The sequence below is a fragment of the Cuculus canorus genome, chromosome 6 (genome assembly GCF_017976375.1).
Source record: "Cuculus canorus isolate bCucCan1 chromosome 6, bCucCan1.pri, whole genome shotgun sequence".
NCBI lineage: Eukaryota > Metazoa > Chordata > Aves > Cuculiformes > Cuculidae > Cuculus > Cuculus canorus.
This window is the reverse complement of record NC_071406.1, coordinates 13357971-13382012: the sequence shown is the minus strand read 5'-3', so window position 1 is coordinate 13382012 and position 24042 is coordinate 13357971. Positions and strand designations below refer to the sequence as shown.

Here is a 24042-nt window from a genome sequence, read left to right as displayed (position 1 = left end):
GCATTAGATTGATATTCTTATGTGCATATTCTTGTTTGAGACTATTTGTCTTCACTCTGAGATAAATCACTTGACATGCTTGCTGTCTTCCATCCCAACTCAAGTGCAGTACGATATTTTACAAAAGAAAACTGTATTGTAGATGACAAAAAGCAACGTCTAGAAAGATAGGGCGGTGAAGGAAGTAATGCATTTATTCATCGAGTCAGTAAAAGAAAGGAAGATCAATCTAATGAGGATTAGCAAAGAAGAAGAGATGTTTGTTGAAGAGATTTGAAAAGAAATGATGAGCTAAAGAAGCAGAGAGACATAGATAAAGTGATCTAGGCTACAGAACTGTTTTTAAGTCTCTCCTTATTCAGGAAGACACCTAAGTATATGCTTAATTAGAAATACTTGCTTAGGTCTGTTGACTTCAGAGGAACTTCAGTGCATGTTCACATACTGTCCTGGAGAGAAGTGTTCTTCTGAAGATGACATAAACCAGAAATGTTTATTAAGTCCCACTGAGGTATTCCTGCTGTAAAAATAGTGTATATTAGAGATTTTTCACGTGGTAATATGGACTTTGCAGTTGACTTCAGGCCTGTTACAGTGATGTAGTATTTGTTGGTATTTTCATGAAGGGCTTCATTTCAGTAATGTTTCTTTAGATAATTTTGACAAAGTAGAAGTCAAAACCTAATGAAGAGGGACTACAGCTCTGTAGTTACTTCTATGTAACATTGGTGAGCATCATTACAGAGATCCTGGGGCTGATGTCAAAGAGGCCAACTTGGAGAAGCTTAGTTGCAATGGTACCATGTAGACAAAATGTCCCAGTGTTTGCTCCCTAAGAACAGCAGATTTTCAAGGAATTAACAGTGTTTGAGGTGCTGCTTTGAGTAACTGATCACCACTCAGGTCAGACAGTGTTGTGGTCCTGCCTGTTTAAAAAGACCCTCAAGGGGCCAGCGATGTTTTCCATTCCTTGGAAGAAACAAAATGAGGGTTTTTTTCTGCCATTTTACCCTGATCATGAAGCACCCATGTTTGCATCTTGTGGCATCCAGTGTGTGAGAGTTAGTGTATGGTAGGGACTAGGTCATGGTGCATAACTCTGTTATCTGTAGACCAGTGGGAAGGATTTTGCAGTCAGTTCCCAAAACAGAAATCATATAAAAGTTTTTCTAACTTTTTCTCTTTCCTCCTAGTCCTCCAGCCCAACTGGTTTTCTGTAAGAAGTAATGCCAAGAACTGATGAAAAGTGAGGTATCTGCAAAGTTTTATCTAGTACATTTGAATTCTTAAATAGTTATTACCTGTTTGTGTATTATTTCCAGTAGAAGTCTCCAAGGAGATAAATGTTCATAGTGAAATCATTGTCAGCAGACCCCAAATCACTTTTATTTAGATAGAAGCCTTACAAACTCCAAATAAATTTCTAGCCATCTTTGAAAAAGAAATTGTACGTGCACACATAACCAAACCAATTTTCAGCTTTGGTCAGGAAAGTTCAAACCCTCCCTCAGATCATGCAACAATGAGATGACCAGAATGCAAGAGACTAAATTGGAATTGAACCAGGTTAGATGTTTTACAACTCATGTCTTTTTTTAAGAGTCCCACAGGACATTAACTGAGGACAAATGCACTGGACTTTGGGGCTTTAGCGGATGGGAATGGCAGCTGCTCTCTATTCCTCACCAGAGGAATACATGGTGTTGCCTGATGAGTCAGAGGGAAAGGCACTCTCCCACCAACACCACTTCCTCTGTGTCTTGGGATTTTCTTTGCAAGTCATCCTGGCTAGGTCTTGACCTCTTTTGGCATGTGAGATCTAAACCTGGTATGACTCCAGACTTCCCTCGGCCATGTCTGAATCCTGTCAGTGCCAAGACGAATATTACCGTAAGAATTAGAAAATCTTCAAAAAGAGTTGTTTGCTGGTTTGTTTGAGAGCCAGCTTCTGCAAAATGTGACGAAGGTAGGAGTGCCTTGAGCTGTTGCTTCTTTCCCTTCAGGTCCCGATGAGCTGATGGATCTCAGGATCCTATCAGCCTGGCTTCTCCATACTTGATCTTTGTGGAGCTGGGTTTGCATTTCTGGTGAATTATGTGACAGTTTCTGATAAGGACAGATGGTGAGCAGAGACTTGGGCTTGATTTGCCCACAGTGTGTCACGTTGCTTCAGGTACGTCACACTGATGCAGCATATTGAGTGAGAGACCTTTCCCAGAGGGACCCGGTAAATGGCACAAACAGAGGGACAGAAAATTCCTCGAAGTGCCATGCTTCCTCCCAAAATCTTGCACTAGAGGCAGTCCTTTCCTATCCCTTTATTTCTTTTTTTACTATGTTGCCAAACTGGCCTTCTTCCATACTCTGGTTGCTGTGATTGATTTCATTGCTTTGCCATCCGTAAACCCAACCCCAGCCCTACCAACTCTATGTACAGTGGTGGGTTTTCTCCCAGGCAGGGTCATATTGTGGTTCACACATTCACCAGCAAAATTACTGCAGTCTATGAACTTCCAGTGCAGCAATGATTTGTGTGTACGTGTGTTTCTGTGTGTGCTGTCTCTCTTTCTGTTACCAGTGCAAGGTCTCAGTCTAATCTCCCGCTCCTGTTCTCATCCTCAGTGGGTGAAAGCTAGGCTAAAATATAATCTCCTTGCCTACAATGCATCATGGTCTGTTCTTCCCCTGATTGCCTTTGAGTTTCAAATGAAAGAGCCTCTGGAGTTTAGGAGCAAATCTTTGATTAAAATAAAACTGGAGACTTGTAGAAGCTATTCTGAAGGCTAGAGGTAGAAGATAGAGATGATGCAGCCAGAGAATCTGGCAATGTTGGAAGTGTCACGAGGTCTTGACAAATATGCCAGTAAAAATCCATGGATACAATAGCATGAGCTGCATTCATTGTTCATTTTTGGCTCATCAAACTTTTGTCTTGCTTCATTGAGCAGCAGAATAAGAGCTTTCAAGTGGGACTTGGAAAATTAAAAGTTTATCTCCTACCCACAGGTCCTTACAACTCGTCTTGGACCTGCTCTTTTCCTGAGCTTATAAAATGGCCTGTACCTTCTTGTATCTTTTCTGATTGACTAGAAGCTCTTTTATAGCCTGTATGGATGGTTGTATTATATACCAAATTACATTATATACCAAATGTGTACTGCAGTGCTGGGTAGGGGTAATTAATATGCCATGACATTATGAACAGCTTTAAAACTTGCACTGTAACGTGACATTCATAAAGGGAATTGTTAATATTAGAAGTTCAGTTTTGGATAGTTGAATTTTCCTTGGCTACGAATAACACTATGGATTACTTAAACCATAATATATTTTAAAAATCTGCTTTATTTTCACCTTTATGTTCTTTGCTAATTTTAACAAATCAAGCAGCAAATAGAACAACAACAAAAAAACAACATGCCAAGTGCAGGACCTTAAATCCTATTTTCAAAGTAAACTCTGAACCAGAAGTGTTAGACATCAAAATCTCGTCAGCAGCCCTCTCTCATAATGAATGCACGTTGGAGCTTACACTCTACCAAATCATCTTGGGCTGCAGAAGGTACTTGAAAGTGCAAAACCACCTTGAAGGTGAGTTCCAGAAGCTGCTACTACATGGAAAACTTCAATGCTGGATTTTCAGCATAGCTTTGATTTCCAGGACTGGTTTATTCATCACTGTGTTGTCTAAACAGGTAAAATAATCCAGTGCACCTGACCGGTTCTGCTTTCTCATTCCCAGACCATATTACAATGGCCCTGTGTTTACTTTTTCCAAAACTGGGCAGAAATGTTTAAATAAAATTTTGTGCTAAATTATTAAAGTCACTGCAAATGTTTTCATTAAAATTTGAGTATGCTTAATATCCCTTCTTTTGAATTTTAAATAGAACAAATACTTGGTAACTTAATACCCAGCAATATCTCTTTTTTAGACTTTTACCTTATATTAATAAAATGAGTGTATTTACATAGTTCCAACATAAGCATATCTCGTTTTACTGACTAAGTGGATCATTTAAAGGGCACACAGTGTTAACACTTCTTGGCTCGCCTGAGACTTTACATCATGCTATGCACTGGATTCCACAGTGAACTTTATCCTATGCAAAAAATTGATCATTTTCTCTATCCCTCCTGATAAAATGTTTGAAAAAACCGCACAACTCTCTGGTCATTTTAGACTGTCCCCAAAACACACCTGCTTTCATGGAGTTGCATTCAGGCTGCCTAGAGTGTCGTCTCAGACATACTTTGGCTGCTATTGCGGAAAGCAGTGGCTATAATGTGTGTGTTTGTCACCTGCAGTTGGCCATGCAAATACATCAGCCGCCTCTTCCTTGGTTCTGCATGGTTGGAAGGTTTGACAGAGTGACTAGAAATGGAGCTGGAGGTCTCATCCCTCTCTTCACTTAGATGCCATAACAGAAACATAAGATGGTGCTTAGAGAGATGCAAGAGTAGTTTTTGAGGTTTGTGGAGTGATGAAGAACCTCCTGCTTCTGCTCCCAGTCCAGTAGTATGGACCATCACCAGAACTGTTAGGAGGATGTCTGGGGGCTTTTGTGAGCACTGATGCTGTAAAAAGACCCCTGTTTTTCAGGCAGCACCCCAAAGCCAGCTGTGATTCCCTGGAAAGAGGAGGATAAAGAGTAACTGTGCCTCTGCTGTTGCTGTTATAGGAGAGAAACAGCTTGCTTGACCTCAAGCCTGGTGCTTTGGGGACTTAGATGTTACATCTAAGGTGAGACTGGAGATACTGAATTTCCTGTCTTTACCCAGCTGAACTTAGTGCCCTGCTTCTACCTGGGCTGAAGGAAGATCTGAGGCATCTCATACTGATGTGGGGCACCATAAAGGCAAGAAAGGCAGGTGAGAGCAGTGGCCAGGGAAAGCAAGACCACATCACAGCTGCAAAGAAGGAGGTCACTGGAGGGTAGTGGCACAGTGATGAGTTGTGCTGAGCTCAGCCATCCTCTCCTGCCAGGCCAGTGAGTGTCAGACTCACTGGACTCCAACACAACCACGGCAAGCGTGGGCTCTTTGGCCCTGAAAGGCCATGTGCATGTATGCATCACTCTCCAGCTAGGATGACGATTACAATTCTTTGAAATGTTTTTCTGTATTTGCATTTACAAAGCTGGATAAGCCTTTTTAAAAAAAAAAATCTGATAAGTAGCAGGCAATTGAATTAACCACTGTTGACTGTATTGCTGTCTCTTAACAAACTCCATCTGTATGGTCTCCCTTTGTAGACACAATTTTATAACTTAATTTCCCTACCAAAACATCAGTGTTTACTTTGTAAGAAATCTGTTCTTTGTCAGCTTAAACCAGTGATTTCTTTATTACCACTCTGCGCAAGGAATGACAGCAGAGAGTTGGCACTGGAGCAAGTCTGGTTGAGTCTACAGCGTTGTAATGGAAACAGGGTGAACTGAGGGTCAAGTATAATGGGATTTGTATACAGAAATGTGTCTGCATAAGGAATAGCTGCATGAGATAAGAGGATGAAAGATGAGGCCTGCAGGTCTCTCTTTGCATGGCAGTGGAAGGGAGGCGTTGCTGTTGGTATACCCTGCTGCTGACACAGGAGATGGTGTTACTTCTGCACCGGTGTAGTAAAGATGCTTAAATCACGCGTGCGTGCTTCAGCACTATCTGACGTCGATGCATGTTGGATGGGGTGGGGCAGTGGTAGGTGATTGCTCTGAGAATGTCTCGTATGTAATTTTTATTGATTTCAGGAAACATAGGGTCAATGAGGACTTTAAAAGCTATTATAGTCTGTGGTGTCCCTAAAAATTTTCCAACAAGGTTGTCAATCATGGCATAGTGAAATTAGCTCAAATAACAAGAGGCGTGCTGGACTTTTTGCTATCTTTCACAGTAACGGAAGAAGTTTTTTGTGATTCCCAAGAGTTTGCAAACCAAGGTTGAAAAGCACTTCTGTAAACGTTCAGCAGTAAACTTTGCTGTGTTATTGGAAAACTGGAAAAATAGGAGAGCCACCATAGAGAATGACACCAACAGATTTGTGAGCAATCGGGTTTTGGAAGGAAGGTTTCTCGGGTGGTATGTGAATGACAAGATATAAAACACATCATCCGTGAGCTGATGGTTTGAGGGGTGGCGGAGCATCCTGGCTCCTTTGAAGTCTGTTGCAGTTGTACAGTTCAGCAAACAGTGCTGGGTTTTTACCACAGGACTGGGCTTCTGTTTATTGTGTTTAGTTTCTCCTGATATAGAGACTTTCTCTGTCTTACACTGCAGGCTACAGGTAGAGAAATGCCAGTTGTTTATCACAGTCAATTGTAGTGACATTCAGCTTTCTCTGAAATATTTGTGTTCATTTTTTCCCTATGGAAAATTAACTATCAGCTGAATGTCATCCATGTTTTAAAAACATCCATGTTTCCTTTTGATTCACTTTCTTACTGGTTATAAAAAAAAAATCACACTTTAAGAAGAAGAAATTAAAATGGAGAAGGTATCTTATTGTTAATTCTCTTATTTTGTACAGAAAACTCCAGAACTTTCCAAGAGAAAGCTTGTTTTGAATAAAAAGGCTTTTATCCTTGCAGTCATACCAGTGGAAAACTTTTACCTAGTTCTACTCTTCAGCATATAATTGCTTGCTTTTCAGCATACTCATAGCCAGGGAAAGGATGGTTAGATCAGCCAGCCTGCTGGATCAGATCTTACATTACATCTTGAGTTCTTTGAGTGCTATTAGCATTTCCTTTTAGAAGTGAAGAAATATTGACAGTTTGGTAGGTTATCTTGCATTTTACTGCATGTTAGGGCACTTCAAAGTCTTTATGTAGTGATGGGAACTGTCATGAAGTAGATGTGAAAAGGGCCTTTGGTCCAACTAAACCTGTCAGCTAGAAGATTTAGGGCAGATGGTTATTATTAGAAATCAATGTATTTATTACATATTGTTCAGGAATATTTCCCTTTGGAGTTTTCTGTGAGTGCTGTCGCTGTTTAAAATGTGTCAAATTCCAGTAAAATTAATTCCTGTAGAAAATGCAGGGAGCCTCAACTGAAAGCTTTGCTGTTACAGGAATGCACATCTTTTTTTACATGTCTGTGCTGTGATGCACTAGAGGCTGGTACACAGCATGCAAGCAACATGTCTGCGGTGTGTGTACATGCGTGTGACATGTTCCAGTGTGGCTATCACGGTCACCACTGCATACAGAGCTTCTCTGTGTCTAGAAAGGCTTTGTAGAGATCTTTGCTGTACCTATTCCCGTTTCTTTTTATTCCCCTTTGTTAACCATGCTTTTCTGGTTGCTTCCAGTTGGTTACAACTTACTGCTGCCTAGAGCAAGACCAACATCTTTCTAGATCTTGAACACTGATGGTTTTCCTCTGTACTTCAGAACAGAGAAGCAGGACATTTCAGGCTTCTTGTTATTAATTGGGTATAGGTTTTCCTTCCTTGATGCCTTGCATAGCTGTAGGATTTAAGGACCTTGGGTTATGGGAAGAGGACATTCCCGATAGCAAAGGAGCATATTAGCATCAACATTAAAGCTGGAAGTCACTGTCCTGGAACAAAGATTCATTTTCCATTCACCTCGTGATTTACAGCACATTCCAACCAAGTGATTTGGCTATGGTCTTCTGGCATAACATTGTTTGCCCTTTCCCTGACATTTTGCATATAAAGAAAAGTTATGAGCTTCTTGGGCATTCAAGGTACCAGGAAATGCAGGAGTCTACCTAATTTGTTAACATGAAATTATAGATGTCAGACATAGACTCTGTTAGTTAACGTTGGTTAGAGTAATGCTGCAGCCAGTTGATTGTATTACAGTCATGATGAAGAGGAATGGTCCTTTTTTGCTTTTCTGGGATATGATTGGTACAGAGCCAAGGCAGATTTAAAGTGTAATGAATGAATTAGCATTTTCTATGGTTTGCCTGACTCTTCCATGAGCTCCACTGCTCTGGTGTTCCTGCCACTGATTTGCCCTCTCCACAACAGGTTAGTGCTGGCATAACATGGAAAGGGACTTTTCAGAGGTACTATAGGAATAGCCTTTTAAATGTTAAACCTCTCTGTAGCACTTGAACGTTATTTTCTTTTAAGGAAGAAAAGCTCCCATCGAAACAAAGCATGGCAAGAAGACACTAGGAAGGGATCAAAAATTCAGGTCTCCTCCCCACACACAACACTTCCCATTTGTTTTCTCAAGCCCAGTGTCTTCACAGCTACAAGTGAAATATTTGCTCGAAAGTGCTAATATTCTCAATGTGTGTCCCAGTGGAAATCAGTCAGATGTGGGGAAATGACTGTGTTGCATCCAACACATCTTTCCAACACCCAGTTCCCACATCCCCTCACCAGCACAGAAAATCCTCTCAGATCTCCTTCAGCTTCCTGTTCAGCTCTGCCATCAGGATCAAGTCTGTGTCCACACCTTTCCCATCTCATTCCCCACTGCTTCCCATCTTGTTTGCCCCCTCCCACATCTGCAATGCCCAGCCCTCATCATCTCCCCACCTGCAGCCTGCAGTGTTTCAACATCCCAGTTCTCGAATTGTGTCACTACTGGGATTAAGTTCTCATGTCTGGTGGTTTCAACCTGAAGTTCACATGCCTCCAGGTTTGCATTGCTCCCTCAGTCTGTCACTGAACTACTTTCATTGGCTCTTGCACTTTTATCCATGCATTCTTTCATGCCTTTTCTGTCACTCTCCTTCCCTCTCTCCCCCTCAGCTACCTTCCTTGAAGTTCCCCTTCTTAAAACGTGCTACTTCTCTGAAGGCTTTCATCATTAATCTCTCAAGAAACTTATCTTAGAGACTCATCAGCTGTGCTTTGATTTATTCATTGTGGGGTTTTTTTGGTGGGTATCTCACAAGAACTGAGCTGGTCATTCTTCTACCTCCATAGCTAAAGAAAAGCTTGTGTGAAAAGGCGGGCTTTCAGAACTTAAATTAAAAGATCATGTAAGTAAGATAATTGGATAAAAAAGGATATTAGGATCTGAAACCAAATGTTTACTTGCTTTGATGTGCTTTGGGAACATATGTCTGCACAGTGGGCTGTGTGGCTGATTAAGTATAAAACAACCCAAGAAAAAGTCACCACTATTAAGCTTAAATCAAAGATCTCTGCCAAAGACACTAATTTGATTTCAGTCTGAAGGTCCCATGTCAACTCTAATTTCTACCTTTGATGTCTTGCTTCTTTGTGTGTTGTATAATGGAGGGCAACCTTACTTATTAAAATTTTGCATTTTTCTTCCATTTTAAAAGCAAATATTGTTATTGTTGTTGTTGTTGTGTTGCAGTTGTGCCTTCAAGTGTCAGCCAAAACTAGACCTGTATTGTGGTAAATGTGGCATAAATGCAAGAAGAAACCATACATAGTTAGGAGAGTTTCTAATTTGAGGGCCTATTCCTGTACGCAGGCTCACAAATCCTCTCTGTCCGTATGTTGCTGCCAACAACCTGTGAGCTTAAGAACGTTGTTAACTTCTGGTGGATCTTGGATGGAAAAAAAAGTTTCAATCTCTAAGCCAAAATATTTTTAATTTCATAGAGGCATAGAATCGTAGAATAGTTTGGGTTGAAATGGACCTTAAAGATCATCTAGTTCCAAATCCCCTGACATGGGCAGGGGCACATCCCACTAGATCAGGCTGCCCTGATCAACTGCCCTGATCAACTGCAGTCAGCAAACTTGCTGAGGGTGCACTGAATCTCACTGTCTATACCATTGATAAAGATATTAAACAGCACTGGTCCCAGTACGGACCCCTGAGGGACACCACTCGTCATGGATCTCCATCGTGACTTTGAGCTATTGACCACTATTCTTTGAATATGACCATCCAACCGGTTTCTTATCCACCTTACCGTCCACCCATCAAATCCATATCTGTCCAGTTTAGAGAGAAGGATGTTGTGGGGGACCACGTCAAAGGCTTTACAGAAGTCCAGATGTATCACATCCGTTGGTTTACCCGTGTCCATTACCCCATCATAGAAAGCCACTAAGTTGGTCAGACAGGACTTGCCCCTGGTGAAGCCATGCTGGCTGCCAGTAATCACCTTCCTGTCCTCCATGTGCTTTAGCTTGTCTTCTAGGAGGATCTATTCCATGATCTTCCCAGACACAGAGGTGAGGCTGACAGGTCAGTAGTTCTCAGGGTCGTCTTTTCTACCCTTTTTAAAAATGGGCACAACGTTACCCTTCTTCCAATCACCAAGGACTTCTCCTGACTGCCATGACTTTTCAAATATCATGAAGAGTGGCTTGGCAACCACATCAGCCAATTCCCTCAGCACTCTGGGATGCATCTCATCAGGTCCCATGGACTTATATATATTCAGGTTCCTCAGGTGATCACAAACATGATCCTCCTCTACAGTGGGAGGGGGTTTACCCTGCTGGTAACCGTCTCATTGTCCCATAACCCACAAGGGGTGAGGAGAGTGATTGTCAGTGAAGACTGAGGCAAAAAAGTTAAGTACCTCAGCCTTCTCCTCGTCTGTTGATACGAGGTCACCATTTTCAACCGTCAGTGGGGGTACGTTCTCCTTAACCTTCGTTTTCTGGCTGATGTACCTGTAGAAGCCCTTCTTGTTGGTCTTCACTTCCCTTGCCAAGTTCAGCTCCAGCTGTGCCGTGGCCTTCCTGACCCCATCCCTACACAATATGGCAGCGTCCATATACTCTTTCCAGGTTTCCTGTCCCTGCTTGCACTGTCTGTGCAGTTCCTTCTTGTTCTTGAGTTTGACCAGCGGTCTTAACTCAGCCACGCTGGCCTCTTTTCCTGCCTCATTTCCTACACAGTCAATTTCATTTTTGTCAATTTCATTGACATAAAAATAAAATCACTTATATCAGGTGAAATTAGGTCTTCTATTCCACTTGTTCTTGATTTTAGAGATTTTAAACTTGGTATTGAAGTCAGGTGTGTTTGAAAATGTAATTGTCTTTTGAAAAGAAATACGAAAAATATTTAGCTTTTAATTTGGAAACAAAAAATTACTTTTCCACACCTGGAGCAAATATATTAAATTGACCTTATATGCTAGAAGTTGCATAAAGTCTTGAATATGTTTTTCTAAGGGATGGAAAAAAAATTATGTTGAGAAATAGCTGAGAAATAGGTTATGGTACTGTTTCCACGGTGCAGATGGAAAACAGAGGAGCTGAAAAATTGGAGGCTCTTCCTATTGCATCTTCCATCAGTGGCAGAGTTTCCTTTGACTTCAATAGTGCAAGCTGAAACTTTGAGGCATGATTTTTAAAGGTATTTAGACACCTGCCATTGTCAATTGATGTGTGGTGGGATTTTTCATAGTGTCTACCTGAATCCTTATTTAAGCTGTGCTCGAGTCACAAATACACAAATAAGGGATTTTATATTCATAGATTTGTGTTTGTGAAGGCCCAGAGCAACTACTAGCTTATCTGATCTGACTTCTGTGACACTGGTCATAGGATTCCCCCCCTTTAGTTACTACGCTGGGAGAAATTACTCATTTGTACTATTAAAACTCTGAACCCTGCTGTACCAGAGTTAGAGCTCATCTTTTAGAAAAACATCTAGTTTTGCCATAAAGTCTTGCAGCAGTTCTGAATTTACCACTTCCCCCCATAAACCCCTCTAATGGGAACTTGCCCTTGCTGTTAAAATATCTTTTTTGTTTTTCATGCTTTGCATGCCTTTAAGCCATATGTGAGAGGAAGGGAGAAAATGGGAACTACTAGAAGTGTACCTGTTAAATTTCTGCAGAGAAACTGTATCAATTTTTGTCCCAATTCACAGCTTCTTGTGAGTGCACCAATTGCTGAATTAGCAAAGGTAGCTCTGATTTTCTTTAATATTCATCTTTGTGTGTATGAAATATATATTATTAATCCCATTTTAGAGCTGAGAAAATACAGGAAAGAGAAATACAATTACTTGTACTGAGCATCCTGACAGAGGAGAGCTGGGAGTTAGCAGTGATGTCTCTTGGGTCTCCATCCCGATCTCTTCCTAACAGGACACATAAGCTGTCATCTTCGAGTTGATAGCCCTATATTTGAGCATCAGATCACTTTACTGGATAATTATCAACTTGTTGCAGTGCCATGAGAGCTGGGACGCGTGAGTGATTCCCTGTCACTTCATTACTGGGCTGCCTCGTGGTCTCTGGCAGTGGCTGCTCAGGAGAGGTGGCTGCAAGGCAGCTCCATGCCATTCCTCCCAGTGCATCCTCCTCTCTCTGATCCAAAAAAAAATGAGAGGGGAGGAATCTTTGTGAATGATCAGTGAATTCGACAGTTGTGGCCCAGGTTTGACCTCTGAAAGGTATCTTGTTTTGAGGGACCTCACAGGGTTTAATCCAGAGGATACTGCACAAGTGTCGCGACCTCTCGCCCTTCCTGTAGTAAGGGACTTTAAATCAGAAATAAACAGAGTTGAAGTTGAGAGACTGATGAGATCTGTTTAGAATGAATCGTTTAGTATGGATCCTGGGGCATTTTAGGTTTCCTACTGGATACAGCTTTGGCATCCCATAAGTAGAGTGTCTGCCATGAACATGGTTCCTTATTCAGGAATCCATATGGATCTTCTCCATCTCCTGCAGAATTTGGATGGTGATCTAGGTACACAGGACTTGTAAAAACCAGACCAGGAACTTTTATTTAAAACAAAACAATGTTTTTTATGTAGGGTTTAGAGGGGACTGTTGGCTTTAAAATCTTTTTACTCACAGCAAAACACTACCAGGCTATGATAGCCCTCCCCGTGAGCAGTACTGTTCCTAGCTTCCATCTCTGTGTGGCAGCTATGCAAGGGTTTTTTATTGTACAGCAAAACAATTGCCTTGCAAGTGTCCGTATTTGATTAAGTGTATGGAAAAGTATTCAGCCCTTTGTTTTCCACTGAATGAATATGTTTAGCATGTATGTATTAGTTTAGACTAGTCATGGGACATTAGTGCTGGTTAATTGTCCCATTTTTCTGGGATTTATTTAACTGATGGAGATTATTTCAGAAATGTGCGACTTCTTTAACTGTTGTATTCATCACTGGGTGTTCCTCGCACAGGCTTCAGACCCGCATGCAGCAGTGGGGAGATGATGCCACATCTCTGTCACACAAGATTTTGGGATTGCTGGTACATGACCACAGGAGGAGAACAGTGTGAGAACAATTGCTCCAAGGCCCTGTTTGTAGTGTCCAGTGCTGGTTTTGCAAATCCCTGGGGGGCTTTCCTTCCCAGGACCCCAGCCCAGCTCCTCAGAGATGGTGATGCTCCTCCACCATGGGACCGTGAGGATTCTTTCTCAGCGCTGTGCCCAGCTGTGATGCACTAAGCATGGCACACCCCCCCCCTCCCATGAGCAGCATCAAGGCTGAGTGCCTGCCAGCTCTGAGGTACACGCAGGGACACACTGGTCCACCTCATTGGAAACCATGGGCTGAGGGTTTTTGTCTTGCTTTTAAAAAAAACCTACCAGATCTTACCCCAAACTTTGGGATGAGACTGTGGAGCTTCAGACAAGACGGCACTTCTTTCAGCAAGAATTCAGGCAGCAGGAAATTTAAGCAGATTTCTTCCCTCTGGTGAAGGACGGTGGAGTGAGCAGCTCCTGAGAAACAACCAAAAATCTCCTGGTGTTCCAATGGCAGTGTACTTGGATGCTGGTAGCTCTCTTTGTGCTTATTTGTGCTCCTCTGCTGCTGCTTGTACCCGCTTCCTCACAGTCCCACTCTGCAGGTGGCTGGGGCCAAGTAAATAGTGCAAGGATTTCTGCTCTCTGAAGACAGTTATCCACTGTAGTAGTGAAGACCTGCTCTTGTAAAGCCTTCAGCAACGTGCATGCCCCCAGCATTGCCACGAGACCCCACAGCCCATGGATGGGATCAGGTAACGTCTCCCCCACCTCAATGTCTCTCTCCATTAGAGAATGAGGAACGAAGAGCCTCTCCTGAGTGGGGGAGGAAATTAATCTGGGCTCCCATACTTCGTCAGAGATGCAAATTGCTCTTCAAGTCCTGAGCATTAATTATAGAGCCTGGGTTTCTCACTGGAGCCACGGGGAAAAGAGGCCCTTGGCTCCCATTAAATTTAATGGCGTTTGGACACCAAATTCCCTTAGCCTATTTGAAAACCAGAATCCCAGTTTCTTCAGAAATGCATGTGGTCAGGTGAAATCCCTCATCCCACTGCAGACAGAGAGATTTTTACAACATTGGCTTCAGCAGAGCCGGGAGCTCTCTGCCAGGCACCAGGGTGTTTTCCTCGTGCCATCTGCAGAATCCAGGGAGGGGGTGGGAAGTGATGTACGCATAGCAGAGGTCTGGGTAGAGAGCTCTTGGGACACCCTGAGAAACCCAGCACTGACACCACAGCATCATTGCATGTCCTGACTCACAGTACCAAGCTGGGGATTGCCTGCTGTGGGGCTTGGGACGTGAGGATGGGGAGCACTCTGTGCCCGGGAGGCGAGCTGGGCATGGGAGCAGAGCTGCCTTCCCCCAGTGCTGCTTCAGCTCTCCCACATTTAAGCCACTGCCTCTAAGAAGCAGCAGCTAATTGTTCTCCTTGTCTGTGAGCAGACCTGTGAGGCTATGACATCCTCTCGCTTTATATTTGCAGAGTGCCAATGTGGTGGCACAATGTGGGACTTGAGGATGAGTTAAAAAGTAATGCCAGTGACACAACTGGAAAAAAGGGGGAAAGCAGTCAAACTTTTGGGGAGTTAAGAACAGAGGATCCCTCTGGCCAAGTGGGTCGTTCCTGGTAAGCAGCTGCTGGAAGCCGTGTTAGTTTGGGACGTGCTGCACTGTAGGGCAGTGTTTTGCTATAATTGTAGGTGTACAGTGGTAGGAGGTGATTCCCTGGCTGTGAGGGCTTACAGGAGCCAAACCTGGCTGAGAGTACTAGTCCATGGGTAGAGAGACGTGGCAAGGAGGGGCTTTAAGCAGAGTCATAAGGAGAAGCTTGCTCTCCAACCCAAGCTTTACGCACAGGGCCGGCCTCATATTGAAACACCGTCCAGGTCTCCAGCTGCACGTATTTGGGGTGAATTCTTGATCTTTTTCCCAGTGTTACCTTTTTGGCTGGGGTGGAGTTTTCCTGTTCTGAGGGAATCCAGCGTTTCTGCCCAATTTAGCATGGAGAAAATGAACAGCAAACACTTCATATTGTTATATGCATTTTACATGTTGGCCTCACAGTTTGATCAGCAGAGGCTCCAAAGCCTCGTAAACCTGGTAATACATAGTTTCAAGCCTGCATCAAAGAAGTTCACAACCCTTTTGGGAGAAGCTGTGAGTACTGATGAAAGAGGGAACTTATTGTATATGTAAGAAAACTTCTTTCATGGCTTATGTATTAAGGCAGGCTCTGTGGCCCAAGGAAGATTTGGGCTGCTTTTAATTTACATCCCCCCTCACTTATATTAAGTCCTCGTCAGAAGAAAAATTAGTCAGATGTTTTCTTAATGACATCATTTTTTTTTTAATCCTGTTTCATTTCTTCCAGATGAGGCGGTGGAGATTATTAGAAATGAATTGAAACTAAATCTGGAACAGAGACTTTGATTCACTTCTCCCTCCTCCCCGGTAGAAATAAATTGGTCGTCTCTGTGCTCGGCTGCCTTTATTAGCAGCTTCAACAGAAACCAGCCCCAGCAGCCTTGGCTGCAGCTTTCCTGAGCTTGCTGCCACCACGGCTGATGTCATGGAGGGAGGCACTGGAAAGTGACTTGGAGAGGGACTTTGGTCGCCCCATAATTTTGGTAACGAAATGCCATAGCGATGCAGGTGGGGAGGTTATGAGGCCTGAAATAGCCATGCCATCATAAGTTTGTCTTTCAGTGCTCTAAAAGAAAACAGGCTTGATGCTGGTGGGTGTTCCTCTAGTGAAACCCTGGTCTGGGTCTAACGAGTGCGTGCGTGTCGGTGGCTGTGCATCTGCACAAGTCCTTTATATCTGATAGGTTTTAACTGCCTTGTATTTCACACCAGTGAGCCACAGAGTATATCACTACAGGAAAGTACTTTGAACTATAAATATTTTAAAAGGCATTTAATTTACTATCCATCAGCAGTAAGTGTTCAAAAAGCCACAAGGTTTACTAATTTATCAGAAAGACAGAGAGACATGCGGAAGATCAAACAAAGACAAACATGCTTGTAAACTGCTGAATAAGTCTGCAAAGCTTATATTACATTTCTGTGTGGTTTTGTTGATATGCAAGTATTACAAACAAATTAAAATGCACCTGAACTGTTGATAAAGCAGGGTGGGACCAAGATCCTGAGGTGCAAGTGGCATGTCTAAACTGCTCAAACCTTCGTGTTTGTGGTCGTCTGTGCATGGAGAGACAGATCTTGCATGCGCTCGCTAATGGGATATTTGGATATTATTATGGAAGGATCTCTGTAATACTGTCCCTTAGCTCAGCCTGCATCCCAGATCCCTGACCTTTGAAAGATTCAATCCTCGTGGTCTCCTTTGCGCAGGGTGCAGCCCCAGGGGGTGCACATCCATCTCCCTCAGCTTTGTCAAAGCAGCCAGCCAGGGACAAATGCCGTCCTTGCCATGACCTGCATCTTCCAGCAGTCTGTGAGTACAGAGAGACCTAACACAAAGCAGATTTTGCTCTTTCATTTTGCCTAATGACAGCTCTGCCTCTTTTGGTGTCTAGCTCAGGTCAGGACGCATAACTTTTTCTCCTTTCTTTGCATCCTCTGCGGTTTGCATAAGACGCTTGAGGGTGCAGTAAGAGGCATGTCTGGGAGATGTCCACATGCTTTCTCTTCCATCCTTGCTCACCCTGTGAGATCTGCCTAAGTGCCAAAACATGCCTGTGATTTTTTCTTTTGTTGACTGCTGAATCCCTCAGCATTTACTGACTTCTTTCTCAGGTAACACTTGGCTTGAGGAAGATCTGAGGGTTTTAATAGAGGTGGCCCCCAGAAAACATGCAATAAAACCGCTTTTGAACTTTTGCCCTCTGAACCATACCGCTGACCTGTCAAGGTTTGTGCAAGCTGTGATGGACGCACGCAAGGAGGGCTGCTCCACCACCACTGGCCAGGCTGCACATGCTGGGCTGAGAAAAGCGTGTCGCCTCCAAATTGTACAAGTACTCCTTGCACCTTTTACATGCTTTTGCAGGCAGCCCTGTCTAGGGCTTTGTCTGCACATAACAGCACAAAACTTCTGGATGCCCAGGAGCAGAGTGGAGCTTGCCAACCCCTCAAATGTCTTCATGTAGCCAGTCTCCCTGTGCAAGGAGATGGAGTGAGATCTCTAGCACAGGACATGCTCCAGGCAGCCTACATGTGCGAGTATGGCCTGAAGCAGCTCATGCCACTTTTCACAGCAGCCTAGCTAGGGTGAGCCGCCCTGCACAAATATATGTTTAGTGCAATGTGGGTGTGGGTCTGCAAGAAGCTTGCACTGGCTTCAGGCTCCATGTATGCCACGAGGGGAAGTTTTTCCCACCATGATCTCAAACCCCTCCCTCGTGAGCAAAGGCAATGGGGTGGGAGGGAGTACAGTGGCAGGCAGCTGTGCCCGCCCTGGGTGGCTGTGAGTGATGGCATGTCTCTCTTTCCTTCCCAGGCCTCCTCCTCTGAGTGGCAGCCCCGTCATCTCCGACATCTCCCTCATCCGCCTGTCTCCACATCCCGCCGGGCCCGGCGAGTCACCCTTCAGCCCACCGCACCCCTACGTGGCACCCCACATGGAGCACTACCTCCGCTCCGTCCACAGCAGCCCCACGCTCTCCGTCATCTCTGCTGCCAGGGGCCTCAGCCCCGCTGATGGTAAGGCACTGGGCTACTGGTACTGCAGCAGTTTTCTAGCTCATCAGCACTCGGAGATTTACAGCTGCGAAGACTCCATAGCTGCTCTCTGAAGTGCGAGTGCTGTCTCTTTCGGTTTTTTGGGTTTTTTTCTCCTCTTTAACTACACATTTGTTTTGCATCATTGCACTGAGAAAGCAGAGCGTGAGAATAGCTATTACTGCTGGATCATATTATAAATATTTTGCTTACAGTACGTTCCTTTCTGCAGCGCTTTCAACTCTCTTATGAGCTTCTCAACTCTAATGTCTCTACTGGGTACCCTGCTTCCACCAAAGAGGGTCACAGTCACTCCAGCTGCCTGGCCTGGCTGGGACTGACGTTGCAGAGATGAGGCAATGCTGGCTGGGCTATCCCCTGTTGTTTCTGTATCTCAGGGCAGGATGGCTCCCTGCTGAAGGAGTGGGGCCGTACTTACTCCTGAGCTGCTCAGGAGCAGCTTTTGGGGAAGGCGAGGGCATGCAGGGAGCTAGTTCTGGGTGGTGATGCTCTCCGAGCCCCAGCAGACCCCATGTCATGGACCTGGGGTCAGAAACAACCAAGCAGGGAAAGAGGAAAATGCGGGATTCTGCTTTCACTTGGGGTGGTACAAGAGATGCCTTACTTCATCAGAAGTGCTTCATTACATGGTTGTAGGTGACTGGCTCAGTGCCCAGGGAGCAGATGGGGTCTCTGCACACCCCAGTATCTCTCAGCTCCTGTGGTGCTGCAGGGGCAAGCGGCCCTACACCACTACAAAGTAAAGCACACTAGGGAGCATCAAGGCCCCTGGCTTAGTGTCTGGCAACATAAAACCTTCTTCTATGGCTAGAAAGACATTGCTAGGGTGATGAGGAGATGCATGCGTCTTCTTCCCTCCCCCAAAACGTCATCCAAACTCCCAGCTGCCCATCATGGAGAGGTCGAATAGCTGGTGTGCATGTGCTCTGCCCCATCCTCTCCTTCCAAAGTTTCGACGTTTGCTGTGGAAAAAAAAAAAAGGCATTTTGCCTTGGGTTGCTTTTCTTTCCCTTTTTTTTTTTTTTTTGAAGGTGGTGGTAAATAAGTTAATGCGGCGAGCGGGTGGGGAGGCAGGTTTGAAAAATTACAGCTGGGAGAAAGTGAGCGTAATTGGCTTTGGCAGCCAAAATGGTTTTATGCTGCCAGACACTAAACCTAGCTCTATGCATTAGACCTTGGCTTTAATTTCCTTGCACCGCTATCGGGAACTGGGCTGCATTTGTCTTTCCCTCCTAATAGGCAGGGATGTTAATGCTGACAGGGTTACTGCTGCCGGCAGACTAGGCCCTCTCCCCCCTCCCTGGGGTGCTGGCTGCGTCCAAACGGGAGGATTATTAGAAGGGGGAACGAGAGATTGTTTATAAATTTGCGGAAATGGAGGAATGCAGAGGCCCCAGCTTAGTTTCTTTTGTCCGCAGAAGCACGCCCAAGTGCACGTCACGAGAGCCCTACGCAGAGCCATACGGCTGGGGTTGGTGGGGGGCGCTGGGGGGGAGACGGGGCTGTCAACGTCAGCACCGAAGTCTAACGTTGCAGTGGGAACCTTCTCCCCATGTTTTTCTCCTCACCCACGGCTCCAGCAGTGGCTCACGAGCATCTGAAGGAACGAGGTCTCTTCGGGCTGCCTCCGCCACCACCAGGAGCCAATCCCACCGACTACTACCACCAAATGACGCTGATGGCTGGCCACCCAAACCCCTACGGGGACCTCCTGATGCAGAGTGGGGGAGCAGCCAGCACAGCCCACCTCCACGACTACCTCAGCCCCGTTGACGGTGAGTAGCAGTCCAGGTCCTCCCTGGCACAAGTGAAATTTTTGTGAGGATGGATGGGGCTGTCCTCCAGGTGGAGATTGCTGTATGAGGTCACTCTGCCCTGCTGAAACTTGTGGGTGCTGCACTATAATTTTGGCTTAAAAGGTTGCCTTGTTCCATATATATGTATTAATCGTACGTAATTTGAAATATATATGTTGTGGCCTCTTTGGGAGGATGAGTGCGTGGGTAGGAGATGGGCTGGTCCAGCGGGTAGGGCGTTGCTGCCACCTCACTGCCTTGGCCATGGGTGACCATAACATCCCTGGGGGCAAGCTCCAGCTCCCCGTACCACCCCATGTTTAGCTTTTTTGGTGTCTGGGGCAAAGGCTGGCCACTTCCGTGTATAGCTGTGCTCGGTGCAGTGGACCCCTACTTGACTGGGACCTCTCAGGTCCCCAAGGAGAAAAAGTATCTTAACATGGAGACATTATGGAGAGGATATGTTAGTAGTTTGCGGAAGAAAAAAATTATAGGAATGCGGCATTTATGCTAGTATCAGTAATTATAAACCTAGAAAGTTCTGGCTCCTGGCTAAATGACGAAGAAATAAAATCATGATAGGAACTACAGTGCTGAGTCACCACTATGGTCTGACTGTTGCCCTGGTGAGATGGGTGAAAACTGTACGGAACCATATCTGAGATCCAAATTATTTTTAGAGCTATTAGAATTTTCTTTCACTGTTTGCCATGCCTTGTAAGAACTGGGGTTATGCAGCTATTACAAAGGGCAGTTTGGGGATTATTTCTGCTGCAAGAAAGAAAAGTCTTGGCTCAACTTTCGGATCCCAGCTTCTGTTTCCTGGGTTGTGTTTGGATTTGCCTGTGGACCATTATAGTTTTTGGAGTGGAAATCTGCATCATTTCATTACCGCTTCAAAGTTTTTGTTGTTGAGTTTTTAAGATGAAAGACTTTGTGGTCTTGCTGCTTCATAAAGAGACTGGTTTGGAATGATAAAAGCTGCTCTGGCTGTTCAGTGATTGGGTTTTACAGATATTTCTAACAAAAACCGAATTTCTCATCTGCAGCTGCTGTGGAAGTTTTACCTGAATAGTCATTTTCTGCTGCCGGTTCCTAGATTAATTGGGAGCCTGGGTTCCAGTCTGAAAGGGAGAGCATATGCTCTTCAGTACCATCCTACCTTTAACACCCAAAATATATTCCGAGTTTCTCTGTTACAAACCAGCTGGTCAGTTAGACCACTCTGTCTTCCCTCCAAAGGGTTAATGTCTGTGGTTGTAGCAGATGGGTGCAAACCAGCCCTGCCAAGTTCTCCTCAGGCTCATGAACAAGGCTCTTTCCTCCTTGCCTCCTTATTAGTCCATCTCTGACCAGCGAGGCCTCACTGCAGTGCCGGATAAACAGCCAGCAAGGGAAGCAAACACAACTGTTTTCATGCTAGCACAGGCTGATTCTCGGCACACCAAGATGCTCATCCTGTGGTTTGCTGAAGATCAATCTTTATCTGAAGTCATCTGAGATACTCCCCTTGGCAGAAGACTCTCTTACTGCTTGCCTTCTCCTGAAAAAAGCTCTAGAATGAATCACATATCAAAGATCCCCGTTTCATGCAGCCAAGCTCATAACCATTATTCATTGGAGAGCTGGGGCTCACCGAGCATTTATTTTGATCTTTCAGTAAAGATATGTTGATGAATAACTGGAAAGCCTTTTCTGGGCCTTCGCATGCTCTGAGTGAGACGTAAACTTTCAAAACATCATGAGGATGTGACATGAGACACCAGAATGCTCCATTTTAAGAATGTGAAAAGGAGCAGACGCCTGGTGCCAGTATCTGGTCTGCATGTGTGGGTTTATCCATCAGCCATGATTGAAGAAAGAATCATGCATTATCAAGGCAGAGACAAAATGGGTGGCTCTGAAATGCTGGCTGAGGAACCAGAGCCTCCCTCTCTTTTTAGAAAGTTATTTCAAACATTTAAATCAGCCAGGCCTAAGTAAATAGTTGAACAGATAATTTAATAAAGCATCCTCTTATGGTGCTTTTCTGAGACAAGAATACCAGTAGCATGCATAAAGCCCCAATGAACCACTACTTCACAGCATGTGTTGGTCAGAGAACCCTGTTCTTCCCAGCCAGCCCCAAAACATAAGAACTTCACAAGAATCGGTTTGTCGAAAATGCAGGTAGCTCCTGTTAGATCACACACAGCACCATCACACATCTGTGATAACACTGGCACCTACAAAGAAAAAGAAGCAGATAAGCATATATTAAAACTGTCTCATTCACTGTCATGTCACCTTCAAACATCTGTAGATCCATGGAAGCCCTAGACTTTGGGTATGGTAGTTCTTACACATACACCTACCTGGACCCTTCTGGTTGCTGTAATTGCGTTTCTTGGAGAATTTCTCAGTGTTTCTGTGTTTGTTGGGGGGTTTTGATCCCATCAGGTGTCTAGGGTCAGGAAAAGTAATAGGGCATCACTGTTGACTGGAGCTTATTGTTATTGACCATGTGTCAGATTTGCTGAGTGTTGCAATGGTGACTTAGCTAGGGTGCCCCAGAGCTGCGTCTCCTTAGCAGGGTTTTCACTGTGCAGCTAGAAGTAGATGAACCACTAAAGTAGACCAAAACTAAATTTCACCTACCAGAATGCTGGTGTCTTCAGGCCAGTGCCAGTGGAGACTAAATAACCCTTCAGTCAGCTGTCCTGTTTCAGTCATCCAAGCAGGGACTCATCCAAGAGGGGAGTTTGAATCCAGGCTTTTATACATTTTCTAAAAAGCCTACACTTTCAAATCAAAAGTTAACTGCTTTCCAGTGTCACAACATTGCTTGTGAGATGCTTTTGAGACTAATTTACAGGTTCTGCTCACCAGATGAAAAAAAATCTTATGCATTTCTAGTCTAAAAGTGGGTGTCACATGGTACAGAGGTTCCAGCTGACAGAGCAGTTGCACAGGAGAATTCCTGGGGAAGTAAAGACTGGTGGGGAGCACAGATGAACACAGAGATGACTGCAACTTTCTGAGCATTTTTAGTGCATCTGACTTTTTTGTTTTCCTAAGCACAAGGCTTCCTGTAATTACACTCAGCCCTTCAGGAGGTTCCATTTTCTCTCAAGAGGAGCATATCCAGACTGACTCAATGCTTTTACTGTTATAGCCCTGTACATCAGAAGATCTCAAAGTACTGTATAAAGCAAAGCTGCTTCACCACTGGATGCCCAGAAGAGAAAGTAGATCACATGATCAGTCAGCAGAGCAGTGACAGCTCGAGGAACAAGATCCAGATCTTTGGAATAAGGCCAAGGCAGGAAGCAGAGTTCATCTTTCAATCCATCGTTTCTGTTTACATAGTGTTGAAAGTGTGATTGGGTTGTCCATGCTGAAGCAGGGAATGGGGGAAAGACGTCTTTAGTCCAACTTTGGTCCCGGTGGCACTGCACAGAAGAAGCCACTCAAATCAGGAGCATCGCATAGATGTGTTTGTGCAACCTTACAGCTACCTACAGCAGGAGTGACCCTGCAGTGCTGTCATGGTACTTCATCCAGTTCTGGAGTTAGAGGTGGGGATCTCTGCCCTGTTTCTTGCTGCCTGGTGCATGGCAGCCACAAACGCCTTGACTCATGACCAGCAGTTTAACTGGGAAAAGGCTTTGTTCAGCCCAGCGTATCCGACATGCCAGCGGCTGGTGCAGTCGCCTGGGTTGTGGGCAAATCATCAAGCAGGACTTTTATTTCGCCATGTCAAACAGTGATTCAGCTTCACTGGCCTTTTCATTCAGTGTTGTTGGAGCCTTTCTACTTCAAGTAAATGATTTAATAGCCATTGGGTAAGGAGCTGGGCTGTGCAGCCCAGTGGTTATGCAGTCAGTAGGCGTGTGTCTGTGAGAGGTGAGTTCAGGACTCTCCTCTAGCAGGTTTATGTTAAGCAACTGCTCCATTGGGATGAAGGGAGAGAGCCCAGTAACCTAGGAAAAAAGTGCTTTGCCTGGGGCTTAAGGAACCAGCGGCTCAGGGAGGTTGCAGCCTGGGTATGCTGGATCGAAGATGACTTCCCAAATAAGCCAGCTGTTGGCTGCTCTGGGCAGACGGCACGCCTTGCAGTCGCTTCCTTAATAACTCTGAAAGATCTTTTTTTTTTTTTCATTTATTTTCTTTGTCCCAGCACAGAATGGAAACTTGCTGAAATCTCAGAAAAGGTTCAGAGAATGGGAAAAAATTTCCCACCCATTTCTAGCCAGCAGTGCTGTTTTCCTCCCCAGAAAAATATGTACAGAAGAGAGAAAAAGTCCCAGAGCATCCCATAACCACTCTGTCTGGAATCCTGCTACACTCTGGTTTCTAAAGAATTCAATTTACTTATGCAAGTTGAGTTGTCTAAACAGTTACCTTGTGGATTGGGA

The 24042-nt window shown here is 44.5% G+C and overlaps 1 protein-coding gene across 6 annotated transcripts in view; it reads left to right on the top strand.

Annotated features, from left to right (window-relative positions):
* GLI2 (GLI family zinc finger 2) overlaps positions 1 to 24042 on the top strand; it is a 197610-nt gene that overhangs the window by 135314 nt on the left and 38254 nt on the right. For 5 of the 6 annotated variants that reach the window (XM_054070500.1, XM_054070503.1, XM_054070504.1 and 2 more), the window contains 2 exons: positions 17608 to 17810; positions 19430 to 19624. In XM_054070500.1, the coding sequence (XP_053926475.1) occupies positions 17608 to 17810; positions 19430 to 19624 (398 nt within the window). The remainder of the gene's footprint in view (positions 1 to 17607; positions 17811 to 19429; positions 19625 to 24042) is intronic. The other variant, XM_054070501.1, reaches the window with a different exon arrangement.